Raw genomic sequence first — 26,257 nt, forward strand, 5'->3', positions numbered from 1 at the left:
TAAGCCTATGTTGGAGGTACAATTATTCCAATTTTCAGCTGGAGTACATTTCAGTATGGAATCCTTGCTAAAAATAACATTAGCTATTTATATTTAATGTTTGGATGAAAAAATGTCTATTTAAGGTACAGTCTGTTTTCTCTAAGATGTCAACAGTAAGTAATATTATTTGAAGTGGAATGCTGTATTTAATATTTAATAGTATGTGTAATGAAACTAGTGGAAAAAATATTGAAATTTCAGAAAAATATGAAATGCCATTCATCATTTGACTGTTATTTCAGATTAGTCATGGATGTTGTCATGTCCATACCTAAAAATACATTACCTGATGTAGCTTTACCGAGGAATTAAACAATATTCAGATATTTCAATATATTGTATACTATAGACAGTGAACCTAGTTTTCAACTTGTTTGTGTCAATATGACCCAAAAAGCTCCCGTGAAGTAATCATTTACATGAACATGAAGATGCTTGATGAAAATCAAGTCAGGAACGATGCAGCCAGTTCTCTTTCAGAAGCTCGTGTAGTAATCATTTATTTCAGAGTCAGAAATTGCATTTTTTACTCTACCAGCCAAGTTTCAGGTTCATCAAAAATGAAATCCTACTACCAGTTTCATTATCCAAATATCTTTTTCTTGAAGAGATGAGTCAGATGTCAAAGAAGTTGAAACTTACACTAGTTTCTCATAATTTTTAGCATATGAAGACAGCAAATCAACAGTCTTTTAAGATAAAAGATAAAGCCAAAGCTAAATCCAATTCATATTAACTTACTAAAAAATAAATTGTTACATGTTTTACTATCTACTATAGTATCCAAATAGGAAATTGGTGTTACAGTGGGCCTTTTATAAAATGATTCAATACTTACCTAGGTAGCACCTGTTAATAAATGATCACCAGCAAAGGAGAACACTTCATAAGACCAACAATACTCCTTTTTTGATGGGTTAGTTATAACTTCATCAACACATAAAATTGTACTGGATCAACGCACAGAAGTTATGGTTACAGGAACAAATCCCAATGATCAAGTACAAATCCGACTGTGTGCTTTTAGCATCCAAGTGCAAACACTGGCCTTTTAAGTATATTTTTCCCCAAGTTACATTTATTATTTAGAATCCATAAACATTAAATAACCAGGTGATCACTCAGAAGTAAATATTTACTTATGTTTTTTAAAAAAAGATAGTAGTTAATTTAAATATTCCTGGGTAGAACATTAGATTCTGATATCAATTTATTTAAGAACTAGCTCTTGTCCCACTGACATTCATGTAACAAGTAAATTCAGATACAGAGACTTGTACACCATCAGTTCTTAGGTCAGTTTAAACTTACTCTAGACTAAACCAGCCATCTGACTTAGGTGTGTGAAATCCAGTCCCATAAATGTGTCTTTCTCGATCAGCTACTGAATTTAGACTGTTAATGTCAGGGTTTTTAATTTAATCTAAAGGAAATAATACATCAACCCTGTAATTTTTATAAACTTTGGTGTTTATGTCTTCTTTGTATAATTAGTGACACCCACTATCTACATTTATTTTACCTTTCCATGCTCTCCACTACATCCTAATGAAAAAGAAGCACAAAGGTAAGAAACAAATGTTTTCTAACAGCCTTCATTTAATTTTCTGTTTTATATTATCTGTCCAGACAGCCTTCTACAAAACAAAATTTAATGAAATTATACCATTACATAATCACATATTTTGTTTTAGATTTTAATAGCAGCTCTTAGCTTGGCCGACCTTCCTCTTGGGTTTGTTTGAATATCCTTGGCCTGGGGTGTGAGAACTTTTTTCTGTATAAAAATCCACCTTGAGTTGGATTTTCCATGGGGAAATTCTTGTGCATTGCCTTCTTTGGAGCAATTTTTCAGAGCCTGTCTTATCTTCTGCCTTGAGCCAAGATTGTACTTTTCTGTCATGTCTATTCCATGAAGAAAACGTTTGATAATACGATCTTCTAGTGAATGAAAGGAGAGGGCTACAAAGCGACCTCCAGGTTTTAGAAACTTCTCCGCTGTCTTCAGCCCTATAAAGAGTTCATGGAGCTCATCATTTACAAATATTCGCAGGCCTTGAAAAGTTTTGGTCGCAACATGCGCAGGTCTCTGAAGCAAGTCCTTCCGTGCATACAGTGCTGATGCTGGAAAAGCACCTATCATAAATTTTAAAAGGTGTATGTTAATATCTTATTATTTCTGCATTGCTACCCTGACATTAATCCGCTCATGCATGATGACTTTAAAGAAAAGCATATTTACACCTGAACCTGGAATGGTGACCTTCCTTCTTCATTATACATCTTTATTTTCTGCTTTTAATTTGCGTTTCTAAAAGTAAACCCTATGAAACTGATCTGGCTTGTGCTTGGGGGTGGTTTGTTGTTTTGTTTTTGGTTTTGTTTTTTTTTCCTAGAATCTTTCATAGAAATTCCTTCCTCAAATGCTTCACAAAATTAAAATGCAGAATGATGGCTGAAACCGAAACAGGGGAAAAAGGAAGACAGGCTTGATAAGTCCTACACCTTACAGCTCAATGTAATCAATGTCAGGTTCAGTATTTGTGATGGTTTATGCTTTTGAGGAAAAAGAAACAATTTAATATACAATGGATACACAATTTTAACCGCTTCTAAGTAATTATGCATTTCTTGAAAGGAGAGGTAAGACAAAGGCAATGTCTACCTGGTGATAAGTATCTTTCAAAGAATTAAAGCTTAAAAGAGGCATCTTTCTTTGGGGATAAAAATTGTTGACGACCATCCTGTGCTTCTTCAAATGCTCCAAAAATACCTTGAGAAATTTAGAAAATGCAGCAGACTTGCTTTTTCACATGTCTATACAGCAGAACGTGTCAAGTTATGAGTCTGTTGGATGAAGAAAAATCACCAAATTAAATAATTTTGACTAGGTGCACACAAGTCCTTCTCCAAAATTCTTGAGATAGACAAGTCTCTGTAGAGACTGAAATTTTGTTAGAAACTTTAATGTATCATTATTTAACGTATTTTAAGCCTGAATCTTCATTATCTGAGTACAGAGCAAAAAGATAGATACGACAGATTTGATGGATCAAAGGGACTAAAGTGCAAGAGTCCTACAAGATCTGTGAAACCTGAGTAAACTTATAATCTATTATGTAAGTGAGCACAGGAGTCTGGTGAAGATAAATTGAATGAATAATGCTAGTGCATAACTGGAAAGAATTATTTTTCCAAACAGAAGGGGTCATTAGACATAATACATACATACCGGATGTATTGGCTTAAAATGCTTTAATTCCATGCCAGTGCTAAACTACACCATAGTAAAACAATGGGTTTAAGGTAAATGCAGTTCATAATCAAGTAATTGATATCCTGTGTAGTGGACTAAAAGAAGGGAACATGGTACCTCAGAAACAAGTTGACTAAATTCACATTTAAACAGGTGTTTGAAGAAAAGTAATCCGGTACATAGGCACAAAATAATTTATTAGTGGAATTCTTGAGCCTTTTAAAGGTAAGATTTTACTTATGTCAAAAAACATAAAGGTTCGACATCACAAATGCACAGTGATCATCAGTGTTCAGCAAAGGGAGAGGCTAATAATGAGATTTAAAAATGCTATCATTGTTAACAAAATTATTATCACATATGTAATGTATCTCAGCTTTCCCAGCTACACTCCCCACCGCCTCTGACTCGATGCCAACAGTGCCTGACTTGACTGAAGAGACCCTTCGTAGCTGTGGCTGTTTCCTATTCCTATAATCTGAATCCTTCAAGATTGAAAGTGGCAACAGGATCAACTTCTCCCAACACAAAGTGCTGCACAGGGATTTGTGGCTTTAAACTCTGTTTCACAAAACAGAGGAAAGAGATTTAACCTACAGGAACTAGGCTCCTCCATCACTTACAAATTCTAGCTAGTTTAATTTCCGTCTTTGAGAACACCATGTTCTTCCTATAAATCATAGAAAGAATTGTAGGAGTCACAAATCCTGTTATGATGAAAAAGCCAAACTAAAAGGAGAGCACAAAATCTCAGAAGGTAAGATGTCCCAAGAAACCAACTGACACTGACACCTGCCACAATATCTGTTTACATATTTCTTTACTTACCTAAAAATAGATTCTTTGAAAATGGAATCCTTAAAACTGCCATTTGTGTGTGAAGAAAACTGTCTCTTAATGTGTAACATAAAGGAAGGCTGTGCTCAGCAACATAAACAATTTTCTTTAAATGGTCAACTAACAGCTACAAAGACTAGTAGTATGCTCAGAACTCTTGCATAGTTATTAAATGAAACAGCAGGGTTTAAAGTCAGCATGCAATGTATCCAGAAACACCAGAGGACATGCATGTTTCCATAGCCTGCCCTGTGACCAAACGTAGCTTCGGCTCTGTAAGACCTGCCTCAGGTTTCAGTCATAATGGCATTTTTCTTCAATTGAATTTGAAGTTGACACATCAATACCTGGGTATCTTTCTAATTACATTACAAAAGCCACGGTCTTTTGAACTGGAAAATACTGTTTTTGTAAAAGATCTTATACAACACATCTATCTCTTCTTCAGAGTTTACATTTAAAACCATCAGAAACATACCTGACTCTTCCCTTCCCTCTTCCAAAACCAAGCCCACTGCTCACATATTCATCTTACTGGAAATAGTTGTAACTGGGATGAAAAACCACTGTTCCCTTACAAAATATTGGCTACTAACAAGCTGGGTTAGAAAACCCAGTGCATTTTTTCAATTCTACTTGTTTTACTATAGGCTTCCTGCAGTACTTTCCTCCTGCCCCTTGCTGGGAAATTTACAGCTCTGACTTGAAGAGCATCAGTTTTATACTTTCAGTTTGGGGCTCCTACTACCCAGAGCTGGTGTTCAACTCACAAAGCAGATTCAGAATTTTTAACTATCATATTTTAGCAGCCTAAGTATTTTCTAAAAATACTCCTGGTTTTCTGGGGATGATCCATTTCTGATATTCTAAGAGTATTCCAGCTTCCAAAAGTATCACAGATAAAAATGAAGCCAACACACAGGAGTACAGCATGTAATTTAGGTACAAATCTGACTGTGTTTCTTGATCGGGACCAAACCATAAAAACAGAAGACTTAGAATGAGATTCTTTGTTTAAATTTCCACAGTCAACCTGACTAGAGAGTTGTGGTGAACGGAGCCAAATCCAGTTGGAGGCCGGTCACCAGTGGTGTTCCCCAGGGCTAAGACTTGAGGTTAGTTCTGCTTAATCTCTTTATAAAATATCTGGATGAAGGGATTGAGTGCACCCTTGCTAAATTTGCAGATGACACCAAGTCGGTTGGCAGTGTGGATCTGCTGGAGTGTGGGATGGCCATACAGAGCGATCTGGACCAGCTGGATTGTTGGGCTGAGGCCAATTGTAGGAGGTTCAACAAGGCCAAGTGTCGGGTCCTGCACTTGGGTCACGACAACCCCAGGCAGCGCTACAGGCTCGGGGAAGAGCAGCTGGAAAGTGCCTGGTGGAAAAGGACCTGGGGGTGTTGATTGACAGCAGCTGAACGTGAGCCAGCGTGTGCCCAGGTGGCCAAAAAGGCCAACAGCATCCTGGCTTGTATCAGGAACAGTGTGGCCAGCAGGACTAGAGAAGTGATTGTGCCCCTGTACTCGGCACTGGTGAGGCCCCACCTCGAATCCTGTGTTCAGTTTTGGGCCCCTCATTGAGGTACTAGAGAGAGTGCAGAGGAGGTGACAAAGCTGGTGAGGGGTCTGGAGCACAAGTGTGATGAGGAGCAGCTGAGGGAGCTGGGGCTGCTCAGCCTGGAGAACAGGAGCTGAGGGGAGAGCTGATCGCTGTCTGCAACTGCCTGAAAGGAGGTTGGAGCATGGAGGGGGTTGGTCTCTTCTCCCAAGTAGCAAGTGATAGGATGAGAAGAAAAGGCCTCAAGTTATGCCAGGGAAGGTTTAGATTGGATATTAGGAAAAAATCCTTCCCGAAAAGGGTTGTCAGGCATTGGAACAGGCTGCCCAGGGAAGTGGTGGAGTCACCACCCCTGGAGGGGTTTAGAAGGTGTTTACACGAGGTCCTCAAGGACATGGGTGAGTGCCAGAGTGAGGTTATGGTTGGACTTGATGATCCAGAGGCTCTCTTCCAACCGAAACAATTTTATGATTCTATGATAATAAATATAATCTGTGGTAGTGATTTCTGTCACACTCGCCTTCATCGTTTTAGTGAAGGTAGTAGATTTTGAGCTGTGTTCCAGAGGTGAAAAACTTTCCTACGCTACTCTTAGTCCTCTGGTATAGTTAAATAAAACCCTATTTGTGCTTTCTGCTATGGCACAAAATCTCTCACCCAGCCCCCTCCAATTACCATGACACTAAAAGAAAATCCTTCCTGGTAACAGTCTGTACGATGTATAAAAATACAAAAATCTGTATAGGAAACTTGTAAAATGAATTTCATTCATAAAACTACCACGCTTCTGGCTAGATGACTAGTTTGAAATCCCAGTGAGAGAAATTATCATTTTTAGTGGTGGGATGCCCTGATGTTACTCACACTTTTAAAAATCTAATAGATTCACATGTTGCAATGTATTGAAGTTTTAAAGCATGTGAATGAAATTAACAACGTGCTGTGCCTGTCAATATGAACTATTTAAGTCCCCAGAGTGTACAAGAGTGGGAGAGTTTAAAAATTAATTCAGATCGCGCACCTGTTTGCAGGAATCCGTCTGTTGAATTAGCATTGCATTTAATAAGTTTCTGTGACGCAACTAATGTCCTTTTGTCTAGGCTCCCTCAGCAGAGAGTTAATTTTCACCCGTCTGAAATTCAGACAATATTACAAATTCCAAGCTGATAATTAAAGTCTATAAATGTGAACCAATCTGAATGAGATTGGCTTTACCCGTTGAAGTTCTTTTTAAACTCTTCAAATTTCTTTAATATCTCATCGTCAATTCCTTTCAAGTTAAGTCCAAATGACTATGTGACCTCAAAATGATCTGTTAATAGACGTATTAAACAAGACTGAGAAAAACTAAATTTTCAACAAAAACTAATAGATAACAAGGTATGTTACCCACAGAAAATAAATAAAAACAGATCAACAGTTGTCTAGAAAAAGCATATTAAAATTACATTCTAAAAACGTCACTATTTTTAACCAGTTTTCTTGCACATCAAGTTAAACATATTGTTTTCAAATAACTCACTGAGTTACAGCAAAAGCCATCAGGAAGTGCTTCGTATTCAACTTCCCCACATCTATTCACAGACCTTCAGTTGAGAATTATTTATCTTTAGCATTTACAGAGCGTTCATCATCGCAGATAGCTCTGTGAAAATGATAAACAGGGAGTGGAGTTCCTTTGTGCTGCAGGAAGAGATGTTCATGTGACTGAACAGAAAACTCCTCCTTTTTCCCAAGTAAACTACTGACTCCGTAGCTCACAGAAATCTCCTTATTTAAACGATCAGAAGCCTTTTGGGCAACATTCAGAAAGAAACAAAAAAAAAGGCCAAACTTTTTCAGGGGTTTTTGTAGGACCATATTTATTGGCACGGTATGTAGAGAGATGGCTTTCAAGCTCTATCTCAAGAAACAGAAGGAATTATAATATTTTCTAGAATTGGAACAAAGGAGAGCAAGAAATAACTTGGACACCTGAGTTAGCACCAAGCTGTTGTAGGCAATCCTGACATAGCGCTCTATTTATTTTTTCAAGCTATACCTTAAAATTATAACTCTTGCTAATATGAACTTTAGAAATGTCTGTCTGTTCTGTAACTGTTGCAGAGCTAGTTTTTTGTTTGTTTTTTAATTACATCCTTTACTCTTATCTTCCTATCAATTAGCAACAGCAATACACAGAGTCCTACCTTTCGGGGAGGTTGTAGGAAATACCTGAAGTCTAGTACTCTATAAATAGAAAAGAACTTTTCTAATTTCAGACTGGTCCAAGTCTATATTCACTGGGGTTCTGGTTATCAGCTGGACCTTAACACAAAACTTTTGAGTTCTAGAAAATCTTAAGCCATCATAATCTGTAACGTGAAAGAATTGCGGACTATACATGAATTCCCAGATACCAACACCAGCAGAGAATAAAATAAATATCCAGCCTCATTGGCTAGATTTTTTCCTTGTTTTCTGGCTCCTTTAGTAGGCAGAAAAAATTAATCCTGTTCTGGGAAGATAATCATGCTTGTACAGAGCCTGCAAAGTCTAAAATGCAAGATTTTATTATTCTAATTAATATTTTATTTTTAAAGTTCTTGACATTTGACTACTAGGTCATAGATTTTACTCTGGTAAAGTCTTGAAAGAGTCAGGGGTTTTTTTCTGTGCTGTGCTACCAAGAGGATCCTGTAGTTGTGGTCTCTGGCTTACCTCAATAACTTCGGGGATATCGTGTTGCGTAAGAATACATACTGATGATATATGATAAATGAAACAAAATCTATTATAGTTACCAGAACTTTTCTTAAAGTGTCATCAGTTCAAAAGCTAATAGGATCTACCATTTTGCTCCTTTACTGGAGGAATCAAATCAAAATTGGAAGATGTTCTACCCAAACAGGGATCAGTCTTACAGTGCTAGAATTGTTTTAACTACTTGCAAGCTTCAAAAAAAACCCAAAAAACAACATAAACCATACATATTTACTGCCTTTGTAGATACGTGCTGGATTCACTGCCTTTGGCGTGTATACTATCTGATGCACACCTGATACACGTATAAGGTTGATTTTCAAATGTAGCAGAGAGTTTAAAGCGAGAAGAAAATATTCTTCTTGTTGCCACAGTAAGTGACCATTAAGTGATGACTCACACGCAACACATTAAACATGAAGGGATCTTCAATCACTGTCTTTAGGCACTAGTATTATTTTCTTAAGCCCAGCTAGTGCACAAAATTATTTCAGAAGTTACTGAGTTGCTTGTTTACAGCCTATGACACATTACACCTTTATCACGGCAATTTGGTTGCTTCAATCTCAATAATGCTACACTGTTTATTAAACAGTTCTTCAAAATGCATGACAAACGTGTCAAAAAATAAATTCATTATGTTGATGCTAATGACTGTATTAAAAATGTAACATTTCAAGTTTTAGAGAAGACTCATGGAGTTTTACCTCTTTTTTTTAAGGTTGCTTGTTCCTCTCATTCACTGTATTTACAGCAGGGCCTTGCAACAGCAAGCAGTGTCTTCAGGTCCTTGATAATCATATCAGCTAAACTTTGGGCCTTGGCTGACTGGATATTTTGCCCAAGTATCCTCACTTATGCAAAGCCGAAACTTCTAATTTGTTTGTTGGTCATTAAAAGTAAGTCCCTTAAACTTCCAGTTTAAGTAATAGAAATTATTATGAATACAGTATTTTTTTTAAAGTCTTCAGGACACAGATACAATGTTTAACACTATCCTTTAGCAAATGTTAAATTTGGGGAGCCATTGTAAAGGTCTAAATTCAAAGGAGTCAGCAGTTTAGACTTATTTGTGACAAGACCCAGTAATTTCATTTTTTTGGGTAAAATAAAAAATTTCAAGATTACATATTATAACGTTAATGAACAGGGTTTGTGTCTTACATCTTTACTTGAAAATTTCCACTTGAGAACACGAACATGAAGGTTCTTGATGTGAGCACAGTTCCTGCCTAACTACATTTTGTTCAAGTTGTTTACAGTGAAGAGCAAGTAAGATGAAGTGTTTCAATAGTCGCTCCAGGCTGATCTAGTTGGCATTCGCTAGGTGAAGCAAGCTATGTGTTGCTTTACTTTTTGCTTCTGGGGTCTTTAAGTAGACAGAAATGATCCGATTTCCTTTTGCCATAGTACTGCTCCTCAAAATACTAAAATGTAGAAATTTAAATCTAAAAGAGGTATATGAAATATCTGATATTTGGAGGCTTATCAATGGCTGGGATAAAGAATTCCCTAGGCTGCAGTCATTCTGTGTTTCAATTTGGTTGGCAGAATGATAAATCTCTCCATGTAAAATCTATTATTGAACTAATCGTCAAACTACAATATAAAAAGTGGGAGCTAAAAAATAATAAAAAAAAAAAAAGAGAGAGCTGACATCAGAGCAGAGCAGGCAGGATTAGATCCTGCATGATTTCAAGTACAAATAGATCCCTCTGGGACTTTGGGGATTAATATTTTTTCTCCTCAGCCACTGCGAAGAATTAATGAGGGTACCTGCAACAATGCTTGCAAGCTGCTGAGTTCTGGTGATGGGGTATATGCTGCGTGCCTGAACGATGGCTGAAGCGATTTTCTTGGCGTGCCTCTCCTCCCCGTATGTTCTCAGGATGGACGCAAGTGCCTGTTGATCTAAAGCATTCACAACATCAGCAGCGGTGGGCATGTCAGGGTACCTACGCACAACAAGAGCCAATTAGTTCACTGACGTCAGTTTTCATTGACAAGAGGTGAAGCTTCATAGCATTGAGACATAAAGTCAAACACACACGCCGCATACAAGTGCCTTTGAGGTTTTAAAATAAGAGACAGCAACCCTGTGAAAACAGATACAGCTTGCACCTTTTAAATCCTTTTCCTTGCTACTTCAAATTGAGTTTGCTCCTTAACATCAATTAGAACCGCTGAAACTTCCAAGTATTATCATAAACTATACCTAACGAGTTGACAAGAATAAATATATTTCAGTATCGTGTTAAAATGGAAATGCTGTGTGACTTTTCATTTAGACAGGTTTAGAACATAAACTTGTCCCTTGTGGGTTCATTTTAGTCACCTTGCATTATATGTTGTTTTCTAGTCAGAACTGATCTCAAGGATCGTTTCTTTCACATCTCCTGCTATGACAACAATTGCTTATGAAAATAATTTATTATAACTTTACTTTTCACTAAAAGGTGTAAGAATCTATATTCAAATACTGTTTTGAGAGAAATGACCTAATGTTGTAAATGACAAGAATTACTACAATATAAACAGTATATGCCATAGATTTGTGGTTTTTTTAAATCTGTCACTTCGTTATTGAAATAGTCCAAGTTATTTTATGAACATCACATATGGGTTTACTAATCGGAGAAAATATACAACCTACTTAATAAATTCTCTTCTACAAAGACACGAATGTGCAGAATATTTTTCAGGCATTTATTACTCTCCTGCAGCATCTTACAAAAGATAACAAAACTTAGAAATCAGAGGCAAGTAGTATCATAGCAACAACCGTAGCGTAAGGCTTTTGTTATGCCACAGGTACCCTTTGTTCTGCTGCTCCTGTTCCATGTGTGTATTCTCCTGATGCAAATACAAGCCTGGAGTTCAGATTCTTGAAATCTGAGGGCTGAATCCCAGGAGGATTGTGTGAGCTTTTTACACAAAACTAGGAGAAGCAAATATCATGAAATTTGCTGTGTTAAGGCTTTGCATTAATGTGCTAGGGTAATTCCGTAAAAACTGAGGCTTCCCATCGGCTCTGTGTGAGCAATGAAAGATTAAATGATGTTTCTTAGGCCTACAGGTTCATCAAAATACATGGCGAAAATCTTCATTCTCCCAGTAATACATTATGCAATTACTGCCTTCAGCTATACAGCAGAGATCTTTGGCTGTTCGTGTAAAAAGCACAACGCTACAGCAATATATTAGGTTGTTTGAAGATGAAAACTGCTACATAAGTAGAAATTATCATTCCACCATTGACGTTCATGCTTTTCAACATACTAAACACCAATTCTAATAATTTAAATAGAGGTGATTTATATAGTAATTGTTAATTTGACAGTTAAGTAATCCTGATGTGCCTCCTACACAATGTGAAAGGAAACTTAAAATATTGCTCAGGAAATCTTAAAATAAATCTATGGGCATGGAAGACAACATTATACTAATGTGTTAAAAGCAATGTTGCTATCTGATTTCAATTGGCAGATAAAATGGATGGGATTTTATTTAGTTATTTTATATTACTTTCATTTTAGAGAGAAGTAACTGGGTCAGATGGCCATTGCAGGAAAGAGGGAGGTTGCTCCTTTCATGAGGGAGCAACCCATTGTGCTCAAGTGAAGGTTCCACAAATAGTAAGTGTGGTGGAAAGGGACTGCAGTAAGGGCTTGAGAGATGCGGATCGAGAACAGTCTGAGAAACTCCGGAAATAACAGAGGGAAGACACGTCTCTAAAAGTGAGATGCCCCTGTGACTGCATACCATACACTCCAAAAATGTAAAATTTACATAGCATAGTTACCAAAAACGTTACTGGTTTAATTACTCATCACTGGAACTTTCCTCTTATTATTTCAAAGAAGGAAAAGACGATCACCAGGGTTCTAAGTGTGGAGATGGAAAAAAGCTTTGTGGCAAAAGATAGACGGTATGGTCCAAAATTAGATGTGGTTTGATGACGAGAATTCTTCAAGTTACGGGGAAACAGAACGCACAGAGGTTGCTGAGCACACAGTTTTTGAGCTTCAAGGAGAAATATTTTATTAAGAGGTACCTGTCACCATCCATCCTCATGTCCAAAGGTCCATCCTTCTGCAGGGAAAAACCTCTTTCAGGTGTATCAAATTGCATAGAAGAACAGCCAGCATCCAAGAGAACTCCATCCAGAGTCCCTGGCTCAACTCCAGAGGAGATTAACAAAGCCTCCGACTGGCTAAACTGTCCTAGAAGAGCTCGAATCTGTTTCCTGTAAGAAATAACAAATAAATAGCCTTAATTTTAATTATAACAGTGCAGTGTCTTCCCCATGCGTAGCAGGAGTTACATAGTAGCACTCCTCTCAGAAGCAACAAGGCTATTCCCAAAGTAATAGTTTCAGCCTTGTGGTTAAAACTTACCTGCCAGGAAAAAAATCCTGGGTTCCTGCCGTGGGACAAACACCTTTCTTTTTAGCGGCGTTTGCTGTTTCAAAAATAATTGGGCAAACAAGGCGCACTGGATCATAAGCAAATAAATACTTCAGTGTAGTTTCAATTCATGCACCTAATCACTAGAGAGAGGAGAGTTTCACATGCTTTTTTGTGCTTAGCATTCTTCTTTCTTAGATTTAAGGTGGTTCTTGCTTAATATTTCCATTCTGGAAGGAGAAAGAGTGGCATGGCAAGGGAGAAGATGACACATCTGAGGTACCAAATGCTTTCTTGGGTGTCTAAACCTGGACTTTTGATTCTTGCTTATACATAAGGTGACTCACAATTTAATAATTTATTTTATCTCTCTCTCAAAATCTCAATGAATTTCACAGATTTAAAAAGATGAACCAATGCGTTGCTGCATTTTTAAGCAGTGCCTGCAAAACACAATATATTTCTGCCCCTAACAAGCAGCCAGTGTTTCCACATCGGAGCTTTGCTTACAGTTTGGATAACTGCTCTTCAGCCCCACTGGTCAGTATTCGGACTATTACAAGGTCTGCAAGGTTAAGGCATAATTTTGTCTCAGTTACACAGGCAGGAGTGAGCGGACGGAGAGAGCAACTCCTCTGTTTTAGCTACAAAAGAACAGCTGCCCATGTTTCTTTTGACACTTCCATATCATAGTAATTTTTGAAAACTTTTTCAAAATATCACCTCAAGTCTAATCCTTCTTTCAGGTCAGTTTAACATCAAGATAAATTGGCACTGTGACACAATTTAGTCAACTCCAGTGGCTAGAGTTTTAAAACCGCATACAAACAGGGAATTAGAACCTTTTTCGAGCCCATCCAACTGGCGGGAGAAAATGCTACCAGGATTAACCAAAAAGAAAAGAAAAGAAAAAAAAGACAGAGAAAAAGCTCTGTTAAAAAAGAAGTTATGAATGCAACCATATGGAAGAACATTTAGCTACACAACGGTATCCTCGTTAAAGCAAAATGAATCAACCTATTTAACGTAGTGCAAAAACTGGGAAATACCTTGAATAAACAGATGTCATGAGGGATATCACAATCTCACATGCTCATTTTTGAACTGATTGCTGTCCAGCATGTAATTAAATACAACTATTCAACTTAATAAGCACTGACAGTTCCTGAAAAGCACAATGATCCACTTAACATATTTAAACCAATTGAAGCTATCTAGGTATAGCTCGGAGGTTGTATTTCCCCTGAATATAATGAGAGGAATTTTCTTAAAAATCTGTACCACTTGGTCCAACTGGGCAGTGTTGCTAACTTTACAAGTTGTGCAAAGGAATGAACTTTAAAATTCTGTATGTGGGAGACAAAAATAAACGAGATCTGGAAAATATTATAAATGGCCATTGTCTAGTTCCCCAGCAGACAGTAATCCACGTCAGCGACTACGGACACGTGCTGTTCTGTGCTCCCAGCCAATCTGAAAAACTATTCTAAACTACATTTATAACTTGCTAGAAATTTGATGACGTTTCTTGAAACAAGTCATACGTATTTGGATGGCTAAGATGTTTGGGACAGTGGCCTTTGATTTGTGGTCTGCCACTCCTTTGTGATTAGGAAAAGGTAAATAAAAAAGAAGTATATTTGAAGTAAGTGGAAATTTACTCTTTGGTAGAGAGATGCTTCGAGTTGAAAAATGTTTTGGAGTTCGGAAATAAGAAAAGATTGAAAAAGAATTAGATTGACATTTTGATGTCAGCCTTTCAGCTGTGTGAAATTATGGCTTCTGTCTATAACCTGTTATACACTGCATTTTGTGTGTCAATAGTGGATATGGGTGTCTTGGTGAATATAAATCTTTACTAAAACCAGATGCTTTTCATGACATTATAGTGACTATATTAAAATGTTCAGGCCAGTTCTCTGAATTCCTGTTTCTTTGTGGACTAGAAGAAACAACTTTAAGCGGCTTGGGACTCTCATACATTTCAATTAATCAAACCAAGTACACAGCTGTGAAAGATTTATTACCTTATGAAAGGAAATACAAACATCAACCCTTTTTTCGAAAGGATAGTAACAATGATCATAGTGATGACAAGGACTAATCTATTAGACTATGAGCATGACACATTTACCAAGCATTCAAAAGCATTTATTAGAACACAATCAAACTCTTCCCTTGTCTACTATTCTTTACACCTATGTTCAAATAACAACCGCCTGTTACCTACAAGATTTTCTCTAAAAATGCTTAATTTAGCCTCAGTTCCTTCTGCCTTCAGATTTTTATTTACATCATCTGTAAATCCTTTTTCCAGAATAACCTCAAATAAATAATGAAAAACTGTGTACAGTAAAAATGTTTATTTCCTACAGGGACATGCCTCCTGCTTTCCCCAGGTATGTAGAAATTCTTCTTACTTTCTTTTTCCATGCTCCAATGTTTTCTTTGGGCATTAGACAATTTATGTTCCACGACCACACTTACCTAGTGTGAAAGTCTATTACCCTTTACATATTGCAAAAATATAAAGGGTATATATTGACAAAACAATGCTTAGTGGAAAAAGCAGGAAAGGTAAACCAGAAAACATCCCTAAATACCAAATATAACAGCCAAGCTTATGGTTCAAAAAAGCCTGAGAAGACAGAGCATATCAAAACATTACAGATCAAGATTAAGTGGAGGTTCTAGGGGGGGTCTTGGGGATACCCTCAAAAGCTCTTTGGAGTACAAAGGGTCATACAGCATATTCATCATTTTAGGTGATCTTTGAAGGTTACAATCTGTCCAAATCCAATTGTCTTGCTTAAGAGAAAATGTTTAAACTTAACACTTGAACAGCACTCTACATATTCAGAATATTTTGGAAACATAAAACAACTGTGAAGGGCTTTTAGCCCCTCTCTTATAAATGGAGAAGATTTGCAGGGTTTAATACTGAATGACTTGAAGATACTTACGTAGAAAAGCTAAGATAATTTCAGAGATTACTGTCTGAGGATGTAAAAAAGCAGACAATACCTGTCATATGTTTAGGTCTCATTTGGCTTGTGTGTGTGTGTGTGTGTGGTAATAGCACGGTAATTTTTGATAAATTCCCAACTGCTACAGTCAAGCAATCTCTGACTTCTTAAAATATTCAACATGCTCACTCCCTCTTTACAAATTTTGACATTTGCCAAGAAAAATGTATTCAAGATTTTAAAAGAACACTGGGAACATGGACAATGCAGCCAATTTTAAAAATAATAAAGTGTTATTTCAGCTGCTACATATGTTGTTGAGTCTTAGTAGGTTTTATTGTGCAACAACCTCAAGAGTTTGCAGAATTCTTGTGTTGTTTGCTACGGTTGGAAAATAACACAGAACCTTGGGTTCAGGACCCTTTGTTCAGGTCATAACAGTATTTTATTATATTATACTATGACACATAGCATAGTAATTCTGATAGACAGCATTGGATCCACGCCTCAATTATATGAAAGAGCAGAATGAGAAGGAGTTCAAAGACTCCTCATGTATTTCAGGCTCTTCTGCTTTCAGTTAAACCTCTGGTATTCCACAATGCTTTACGAAAATATTTCTTTTTTATTTTACTCAGCTGAGAGGGGAAAAAAGTTAAGCATGAATACGGTTTCTACAAAATAAACAAGAGAAAATCTTTTCCCTTATCTAGTTCCTCTTTGTTGTCACTGAGGTTGCTGTGACATCAGTCATTCAAGTAATTTCACAGAAATGCACGATTGTGCTTTCATGGTGCTTCAGCATTTTTTACGTGTATATAACAATACTTGCTCTTGATCTTTCACCATTGCTCCCCCTATAAATTCTACATACAAACACACAGCAAGGTGGGAAGTGATGATCCCTTGTCAACAATGAAAACTACCTTCTACTCAACCAGAATAAGTAGTTTATTCGAGAGAACTGGAAAAAAAAAAAAAAAAAAAAAGGTTTTCAGCCAACTCTTGCCAACACACATCAAACAAGGACACTCATCTGATGCTTTGTTTGATTCAGTAACTCCACCGAGACTGCCAAAAGGGGTGCCAATTAGCACCGGCGGTAACGAGGATATGGGTACAGACGTGGTTTGGTGTCACTGACTCATTCACCAATGTCACTCGGTAGCTGTGACTTGCACTCACAGCTGCACCGCACCAGGCACACCTGGAACCAAACCAAGTCTTCCAGGCGGAAATCCCTGCAACCCTCAGCATCCTACCTGGAAATTGTTATGAGCGTCACCCCGCCTCAGCGCAACGCCCCTCTCAAAAAACGTATCTGAATATTGCGTAAAAAAATTTAAATGACCTTTGACAAATGGGAAATTGGTGTGGTTTTCATGTTTGCAAGAAAAAAACACTATAACATCTATAAACTTACAAATGAACCTTATCATTATATTCCTAGCTTTACAAAAACTTAATTACAGCTCTGGAAAAAGCCCATATATCTCTTTGAGAACTAACAGTTCAGTCCAGGCTGAGTTCTGTGCTACAAAATTACAAACATGTAGGGAATGAGCAGATCACAGCATCTTTTTCGGCAGTGTTAATGCCCAGTTTCAGAGGAATCTGAAATATTCAGGGTTTCAGACTGGGGGCAAGGCACAAAATCAGATTTATCATTCAATCAGCTTTACTGATCAATTACTCATCACTTATGATCAACGATGTATAATGACCAAAATACCATATATGAAATGTAACTGTTTCAAAAGAAAAAAAATTGTCTCTCCTGTATGATAAATGAACAAAAAAAGTGTACTTTCCCTACTACCTGCTTTCCCTCCCTGCAACAATTTGTTTTGTGCTGTCTAAATCTGTTTCTACCTTACCTAAAGCAGTAATTAACTATTCTCTGCATAATATGGATATTAACGAAGGAATTTTTACACATAATAGAATCTCAGATCAAGTAAATTATTTTTCTAGCAAAGAAAGTTAAATTATTACACTGCCTAGTGCTTTCTCGCGTAAACTAATAACCTCGGAAATACATAGTAATCTGTTCATAAACAAAGGATTATGAAGAAAGCGCAAAATAATCTTGTAGTCAATTTCCAAGATTAGAAAATAGCTATCCAGCTTCCAAGGGTATTCACTTGTTAGCTGAATAAAAGGTTTAGTTTATTGACATATTTATCTGCACATAAAACAAGAACTTGAAGTTAAGAGAACGTACACTGACAATTTAAAAAGCAACATGCAATGAACTATCAAAAGGCTACTCCTACCTCCAACCCACATGTTCAATTGTTTTAAGATGACTCCTATTACAATTTGATTTACATTTTGTAAGACAGTTCCAAAAACCCAGACATACAGCATGTAAAAAGCATCTCTTTTTCCTCCCTGCAGAACCAAATAATAAATGAAACTATTGTTAAATTTTCTTTAGCTAACAAAGCAAATTTACTCAATACTTTTCCACATCACAAATTTTGGCAGTCTGAAGTGCTCTATTCAAGGAGAGAGCTTGCTCACAATTGTGCATAATTGTTGCTTTGACAGACCTGCCGCTACTGATACTTGGAATACATTTGCATAACCTTTGCCTTTTTATCAAAATACGAGTCTAGACCTCGCAACTCAGTGGCAATACTATGACACAATAAATGGAAAAACAAATCGGAGCCACAGAAGCTTTTTTTCTTAATTTTTCAGCAGCTGACAGTATTGGAGGGGCCTGATAAAACCCTAGAGGATTTTTATTTCCTTTGACAAACTATTTCTTCATTTGACAAGGCAGTTAAACCTTAGAACACTAAGGATGAATACACCTGGCATCAAGAATTTACTACAAATGAAACAAGCAACTTTTTCCTCCCTCCTGTCACTCTTACCTAAGCTGTCTCATATAAGAGCACGTCTACACCCCTAATTGACTCCTGCTTTAACATTAACACTTGGACAGCATCACATCTCCCAGCTACAAGCTCCTAATCATGAGGAGAAATACGAGAAGCTGAACACAACAGGAATGCAAATAAGGGCCGAAGTGCAGTGGGGGCGTCACTCAGCTGGAAGTTGCGGAAGCCACCAAGCTTTGCTCTTCTGTATCCTTGCCGGTACCAGGGCTCACCCTTTTTCAGACACGAGAACAAGAACTGTGCATAAAATTAAAAATACAATATCATGGGCTTAGATGACAGGCTAACAGTCACTATTCTGTCCTCTTTTCCTCCCCTAGCAGTTGTTGGCATGATCTCCTAACCACCAGCGAACACCAAGGGTTAAGTTTTCATATTATAAGCCAAGTATTTCATTACTGACTGCTCAGCTCATAGCGCATCACTACATAAGTAATCTTAACGTGTTTTTTGCCACTTCACGTTATATGAATACTTAACTATAAGTCTTTTCACCTGCCTGCCTTGTAAGGTTTGTCATTTCTTCAGAATAAGTCTTAATTTTTGCCGTATTAGGTAACATAGCCTAGTCAGCAATCATCAGCAATTAGGCCACCAATTTGCAGTCTTGCTTAGATAATTTATGAATAAATAGGTTGCATATCCTACCCACATGTCCATGTGGTACTTCACTGGTGAGCTCTTTGCTTTGAAATGAGTGTGACGCTTATAGCAAGGCAGAAAAACCTACACCAGAAGACTCGCTTGCTTCTACTACCCATTCTTTACATAAAATGGTTCCTTTACCTTGTTAAATTGTACTTGTTACTTCTGAATTTACAAACTCTGAAAATTCGTTCCAAATTACAAAGCACTTAAAATCACAAATCTATATTTGCTTCTCAGAACATTGAAATCCACCGTTGGAAAGAAAATCACGTACTCAATCCTATTAAAGATTATAAGGTTTATATGCATATTTTAAAGGGGTATTTTACTAGTTCATCAAACTAAAACCTTCAGAAGATCAGGAGTTTTAAATACTGTATCTGAAAAGTTGGGTACATCCCCTAAGAGAACAGACTTTTAGTTACAATGGTAAGCATTAAATTGTAAAAAACTGCTAAAGTTACACAAAAGAATGGAATATTAACAACTGTAAGAAAGCCTCTGATTTAAAATGCTGTCTCAAAACACAATTTGGCAGCAATTCACTTTTCCAGTGTCCTTGACCTTTTTTCTAATTTAGAAATTTCAATTTCAGAACGTAACCATAAAAACAAAACTAGTTTGTTTAGGAACCATTAAGATCTTGCTGCTCCGTAGACACAATCTGCTTGGCATTCACATAGAATCTTACAGGCAATTCTATATTAAATTCTCATTCTGTTATCTCATTGATGCAATATTTTGTAATAAAACCTGGCAAATTTAGCTGCATTTCACCAGTGACGATCTTTCCTGACAATCAGTGTTTCATGTATTGACATTTTTAATTCATAGAAGTCATGAGATGCTGCATTGAAATGGACTTCCCTCCTCCATAATGAACATCCAAAAACTGTGCAAATTATCTTTGAGCTAAATATGGAAATAAGAATAATTAATGGTTTTGGTGAAATACCCTAATTTGAATCACCTATGTTATTTTCTGTTCAGAGACTACATGCACAGTCCAGTTACTTGCCACTGCAGATGACAAAATAAAGGATAAAGTTGTGTTTGGAGAAATAAGAGAATATCTAATTGAATAATGTTTGATCCTGAAAGCACACAGACAATTTTAAATTACTGCTCTGTTTCTCTGTATTGGGAAAATATATCCAATTGAGATACATTAAAAAAACAAAACAAAACAAAAAAACACCACTTGTAAAAGAAGAAAACATCCAGAGGTAAAACAAAATGGGGAGTCGACTCGACTAGGTGTAAAAGGTAACTAAACAGTCACGAAATCAACGCAGCGTGATATCTTCAAGCAGCCAAAATGAACAGCTTAAGTTAAAACAATACCATAAAGAAGAAACAATGTGGATGTATAGAAATGGGATGGTCAGGGTACCAGAACAGCAGCTGTAGCATAAATCCATTTCAAATATCACAAAATGTGATCCTGAAAAACCCATAATCAAAAAAGTATTTCTAGTCGAGTTTCTATTAACCTAGAAGAGACAATGCCAACTTAGTTACATTTGTTGCAAGTACCCCAGCAAAGGATGACAGAGTTCATAAAGAAATGACCAAAGAGAAATGTGATGAGTTGAACAGCATCAAATGTGAAATCATGTATTGGGGTGCCAGAAAAATCTCATCATTTGGGCACAACCACGAGGAAAAGGAACAACGAACAGTAAACAGCAGCATGAACACAGTCATAAAAAGAGAGAAACAAAATCCTAGGAGGTACAAGTCAGAAGTCTTTTCATTAGGAAAATAAAACTATTAATGGTAGGACTTCATCCGGAGTACTGTTTGCCATTCCAGGAGCTTTACCAAAAAGAGAGCAGCTCAAAGTGGAACCGGCACAGAGAAGCCCTAATGGGATGACCAGAAGAAATGAGAGCTATTATTATGAGATGAAAGTATAAAAAGAACCCCCAGACTTGTTTTGCATACAAAAAAGAAGGCCAAGAATAGATGTTAATATTCTCCACCAAGTATTTTGAATGCCAGGGAGAGAAAAGAGCTAACAGATATTAATCAACTATCAGTTAATTTTGTTCATCTAAAATTAAATTAAGTAACTACTTTAACCGGAAATTTAAATAAAGTTTCATATAATGAAAAATTAGAGTCTGGCATAGCTGGAGCACTACATATAGAACGCCTAATTACTTTTAAGACAGAGCATAGTGAAGGAGATTAAATTATGCAGCGGCATGTAATACCAGGCAATTGGATTCAATGATCTAGATGCCTTTCACAGCATGTTTGTATTCGAACAGCTATTGTTATTCTCCACTGTAAAGTGCGCCCCAAAAATGTTTACTTAAACTTATCAAGACACATACACATTACACTTTTTACACAGGTATAAACATACTCCAACCTAAGAATAACGTACCCTTCAGGTATAAACGATTCATTTTACTTTTAGAAAAACTTAAACTGGATGTATAAATACAACATTGGCACTGAAAAGGCTTCTTTCTCCTCATTTTCCCAATCAAAGTGATTACTGGGGATTCTTGAACCAAACATAACACTGGTGTTGACAGGAAATTGCTGCTTTCTGATAACAAACTCAAAAAAGACACTGCACTGAGATAAAATGATGTTTAGCTTTTTTAAATTCAGGAGAAAGCAACTCCCAAGCCCTTTTGCTGCTACAAAAGGATAATTAGGATCCCAAGGTCAACACCTTTTGATCATTACTGAAGGAAAAGTTCAGTATCTATTTTTCCATAGACAGCGATAAAATAGTCTAACGGCATTAACTTAATGTGATATAAAAGGAGAGTTCTGCAATACTCTAAAAAAAACCCCCAAATCCCAAATCAACTTACTCCAGTAGTATTTTAACTATATTTCTTTCCACCCAGAATAAAAGAGAACTGGTTTATCTGAAAAGAACATTTTAACATTCTGCTCCATGGCTTGGAACTTCATAGGCTGCATTTCTCTACATTTATGTGTTTCATATAGTAAGGAGCTGATTCCTCAATTAGACTAGTACTTTCTTTTGTATGACTAGCTTTAGTAGAGGCTAAGAGCTTATACATAAAATAATTACAGGTAATTTCCATGTGAAGCTGAATGCCCTTTGAGATGCTAGAAAATACACAGTAACATGATCTTGACAGGCTTCAGAAGACAGGTACAGTCTACTTAGGCATTTATTTAAACTAAAGTTTTCCAAAACTGGAATTACACAAAAAATTCATTTGATCCACAAATTTTCAGACTGTTATGGAGAACATTTTTTTTCTGATGTATCATCTTTTTTTACCTGAGAATCACAGAACAAGAGAATAATTTGTCAAGAGAGACCTCCGGAGGTCGTCTAGTCCAACCCCTTCTCAATGCAGATCTAATTAGACGGGGTTGCTCAAGGCCAGGTCTAGTTAAGCCCTGAACACCTCCAAAGACTCCACAAGCTCTCCGGGCAACCTGTTCCAGTGCTACCGTCCTTATGGCTTTTTCCCCCCTAATCTCTAATTGGAATTTTCTGCCTTTTAACTTCTGGCCCAGAAACTTGGGACTCCAGCTACATGGCAGCCCTTCGGGCAGGTGAAAAGCTTTAGTGCAAATCGTTCACGAAGTTGGTAAAGGGTTTTAAATTATTTAAATCTTCAACAACACTATAGATCACTGATCTTTTTTTTCCCCCCCAGAATTATAAGCTTGAAATTAAGATAAAGCAATCGTGTATTTAGTCCAATTATAAACCAAGTGTAGTTTGACACATCTCTGGAACATTAATCCTTGGTTGTGTTTTGTCAAAAAGCTAAAAAATTAGTCCTGAATCGTTTCGATATTTTCTTCAAGCAGGTTCATTTTCCATATCAGGGCACTAATACAAGACTCAAAGTTTTTGCTGTTGGATTCTGGGCAATATATAAAATAATCTCTCATCGTTACCTGATGACATGAAAAAAATTTAAGGATTAAACTGTAAATACAGGCTCAGTATTTTTGCACATTCTCAAAATCAGTGATTTTTCAGTTATGATATCGTTTCTCTTTGGAAGTGTCAGTAAATGGAGTTTCATTGCTCTCCATTTGGTATAATACTCTTTTAGTATAAACAATTCATTACTGAGTAGAATAATCCTCACTGGAAGAAAGGTTCATTTTTGTTGCTATACAAATATATTTGTGTTCCTGTTCACAAGCTAGACTACTGCCATCAATATAAATACAAATACCAGCACTTCAAGTGGAAAAATTACTCTTTTATTTCAAATAAATTTCTCTTTGCCATGGCAAAAACACGGGTAATCTGTTAAATTCTTCAAAAGACACTAGATGGCTCCACCGGTGTTCCTACAATGTGCTCTGGTAAGGTTTCAAATCTCCCATGGGAAATACTAAAGAAATACCTTAGTATTTCATTTCAGCAGTGTGATGTATTATCTAGAGGATGCTCTTCCTTAAGGTAGCATCCTTGAAAAACTTCTATAAAAGAAACTTAAAAAGACATAATAATGAAATATCAAATAAATCAAACAGAATTCAACCAAACCATCCAGCAGAAGTTGTCAGCGCTGGGACAAGCACACCTCTGGTTTTACTCTGCAAACCTCTGCCATGAATTTGGCACCGTAAATTCCATCCCCACCACATACCTCCTGCAATACCAATGACTTTTGTGTTATATTCACACTATGGTTATTAGATTTGTTACAAAGTGTATAGCTCGATTTGATTTATAAAAGTAATCCTCAAGTGATCTCAGAGCTATTGTTCTGTCTTAAAAAAGAATCCAGACATTATTGCCGGAAGAACTTCCTCTGCGAGTCTGATTGCTCAACATTAATGCATTTGGACTGACTTCTCCAGGGTAAGCAGTTCTGACATCATACTGCTTTTGTCCTTAAAACCAGCGAGTTATCCAATACAAAAATTAATGAATAAAGCTTTATGGAAGATGCTGTCGGCTGAAAAGATGATCAGACAGTTCTGGTTATACCATACAGAGGGATAAAAGACATGCTCATATAATAACTATTTTGCATCATTCTTCTTACAAATAAGGGGCTGAGCAAATCAATTCAGGCAAAGGCTTAAACCATGTCAAAAAATATTTGGAGTTTTCTCAAAATATGTTCCTCACCATTTATCTCTATTCATCTATACCTGAATCCACCTCTTTGCGGATCACTCTGAAAAACACTAAAGTCTTGTCTAAAGTGAAGAGTAGAATGACCCTCTGCATGGTAAGGGTCTGGCACATCTTTTGTATATATCTGTCTTCTTCACACTATATTAACTGAAGTGAGAAGATTTTTGCTGATGATCCCGAGGACCTGAACCAGATTTCTCTCATAGTTCTGAAGCTGGTACAAGAGGACTCCATGTCAGAATCGCATGTGTATGACACTCACACGGCAGCGTTTTAGATAGGAATGAGTCTTCTGCTCACCCTCACTTACCGCACTTGGGTTTGCATCAGTACCTGGCTCGCTTTACAAAACACCTTGAAAACAGAAGATTGGAAGAACAGAATAGACATATTTTCAATTGGAAAGAACCCACAATGATCATGTAAGTCCAACTACCTGACTACTTCAGGGCTGATCAAAAGTTAAAGTATGTTACTAAGGGCATTGCCCAAATGCCCCTTAAATACTGAAGGGTTTGGGGCATCAACCACCTCTGTTTCAAGGTTACTGAAGCACCAATATATAAGGACAAAAAAAAAAAGCTACATGAGAATTTTGCAATAAAGTTGCATGAAGCCAATTATTTTGGTTAAGAGAAATAATTTCATTCTTCCAACTCCCCTTGCAAAAATAATGGATTGTGGGTAGTGAGTATAGAGCACAGTTAGTGCTAGATCTTGCCTGTTCTACATAACATTAAGCAAACTAGGAAGTTATGGTGGAAATTTCTGTAGTTTAAAACACATCAAATCAGTTATTATAAACAGTCTGTACCCAAACTGGCTGGTAACCCCACAGGATTTTTACAGGCACCGATCCCGGGCCTGGTACAAGTCATAGGTTCTATACCGACAGAACAGTAATACTTTAATAAAAGTTTGAGACGGCTCTGAGCTGAAAAACCACAGCTGCCAAAATGAGCATAATCCTGGAGAAAAACAAAAACACACCCACACCAAAACTGAAGAATTACATCATTCAACAAAATAGCATCATCTTCTAATGTAGAGTATTCGGAAAAAAGGCAAATATTTTCACAGCAAAATTAGGAAAAGTCTGATAAACAAAATTAAGAATCAAGTATTCCATGTGACACAGAACTGATCAGGTATCACCAGAAATACTGGGCCAAGTTTTCCAGACAGTGCTTTAACAAAGCAGTCAACAAACTGAAAGAGATCCAGGGACCAATAAAAAAGGTGGTTAGAAAAAATGACTCATATGGAAACACTGAATGTTGTGCTTGGTTTTGTTTTTCTTTCTGGATAAAAGAAGGCTGGAGAAGATCAGGATGCTTATCTCTATAAGATGTTGTTAAAAAGACGTCAGTATTCAGTCATTCTGCGTGCCAAGCAAGAGCAAGTCAAGGAATACTTGGCCAAAGTGTGAGCAAAGCAGCTCTGAACTAAACATTAGGAAAAATTCTTTATGTATAAACCACACAAAATCAGCAAGACAGATTATGGATGTTACTTAAGAAGGTTTCTAAAAACAGGAAAGAAAAATACAATTTAGGAATTCCAGGAGGATATTTGATTTTGGTTTAGACCAAGAAAAATCAACCACCAGGTAATTTATTGACATTGTTTAAAACCCATGTCTCTAACATCCACAATCTATCTTCTTTTAATTTCTTTTTGGAAATCATTCAGGGTTGAAGCTGTCTCATTCCTATGTTTGATCAGGAAATCTGCAGTTAAATTTAAAGTTGGCTAACATCTGCTTTCATGT

The 26,257-nt window shown here is 36.7% G+C and overlaps 1 protein-coding gene across 3 annotated transcripts in view; it reads right to left on the bottom strand.

The window, feature by feature from the left end:
* Nucleotides 1-805: 805 nt before the first annotated feature.
* The window catches only part of METTL15 (methyltransferase 15, mitochondrial 12S rRNA N4-cytidine), an 86,177-nt gene continuing 60,725 nt past the window's right edge, over nucleotides 806-26,257 (bottom strand). For all 3 annotated transcript variants that reach the window (XM_065635966.1, XM_065635965.1, XM_065635967.1), the window contains exons 4-6: nucleotides 12,489-12,684; nucleotides 10,215-10,389; nucleotides 806-2,178 (exon numbers count right to left, since the gene is read on the bottom strand). In XM_065635966.1, coding sequence (XP_065492038.1) covers nucleotides 1,733-2,178; nucleotides 10,215-10,389; nucleotides 12,489-12,684 — 817 coding nt within the window. In that variant the 3' untranslated portion in view covers nucleotides 806-1,732. The remainder of the gene's footprint in view (nucleotides 2,179-10,214; nucleotides 10,390-12,488; nucleotides 12,685-26,257) is intronic.

Source organism: Caloenas nicobarica, chromosome 5, assembly GCF_036013445.1.
Source record: "Caloenas nicobarica isolate bCalNic1 chromosome 5, bCalNic1.hap1, whole genome shotgun sequence".
NCBI lineage: Eukaryota > Metazoa > Chordata > Aves > Columbiformes > Columbidae > Caloenas > Caloenas nicobarica.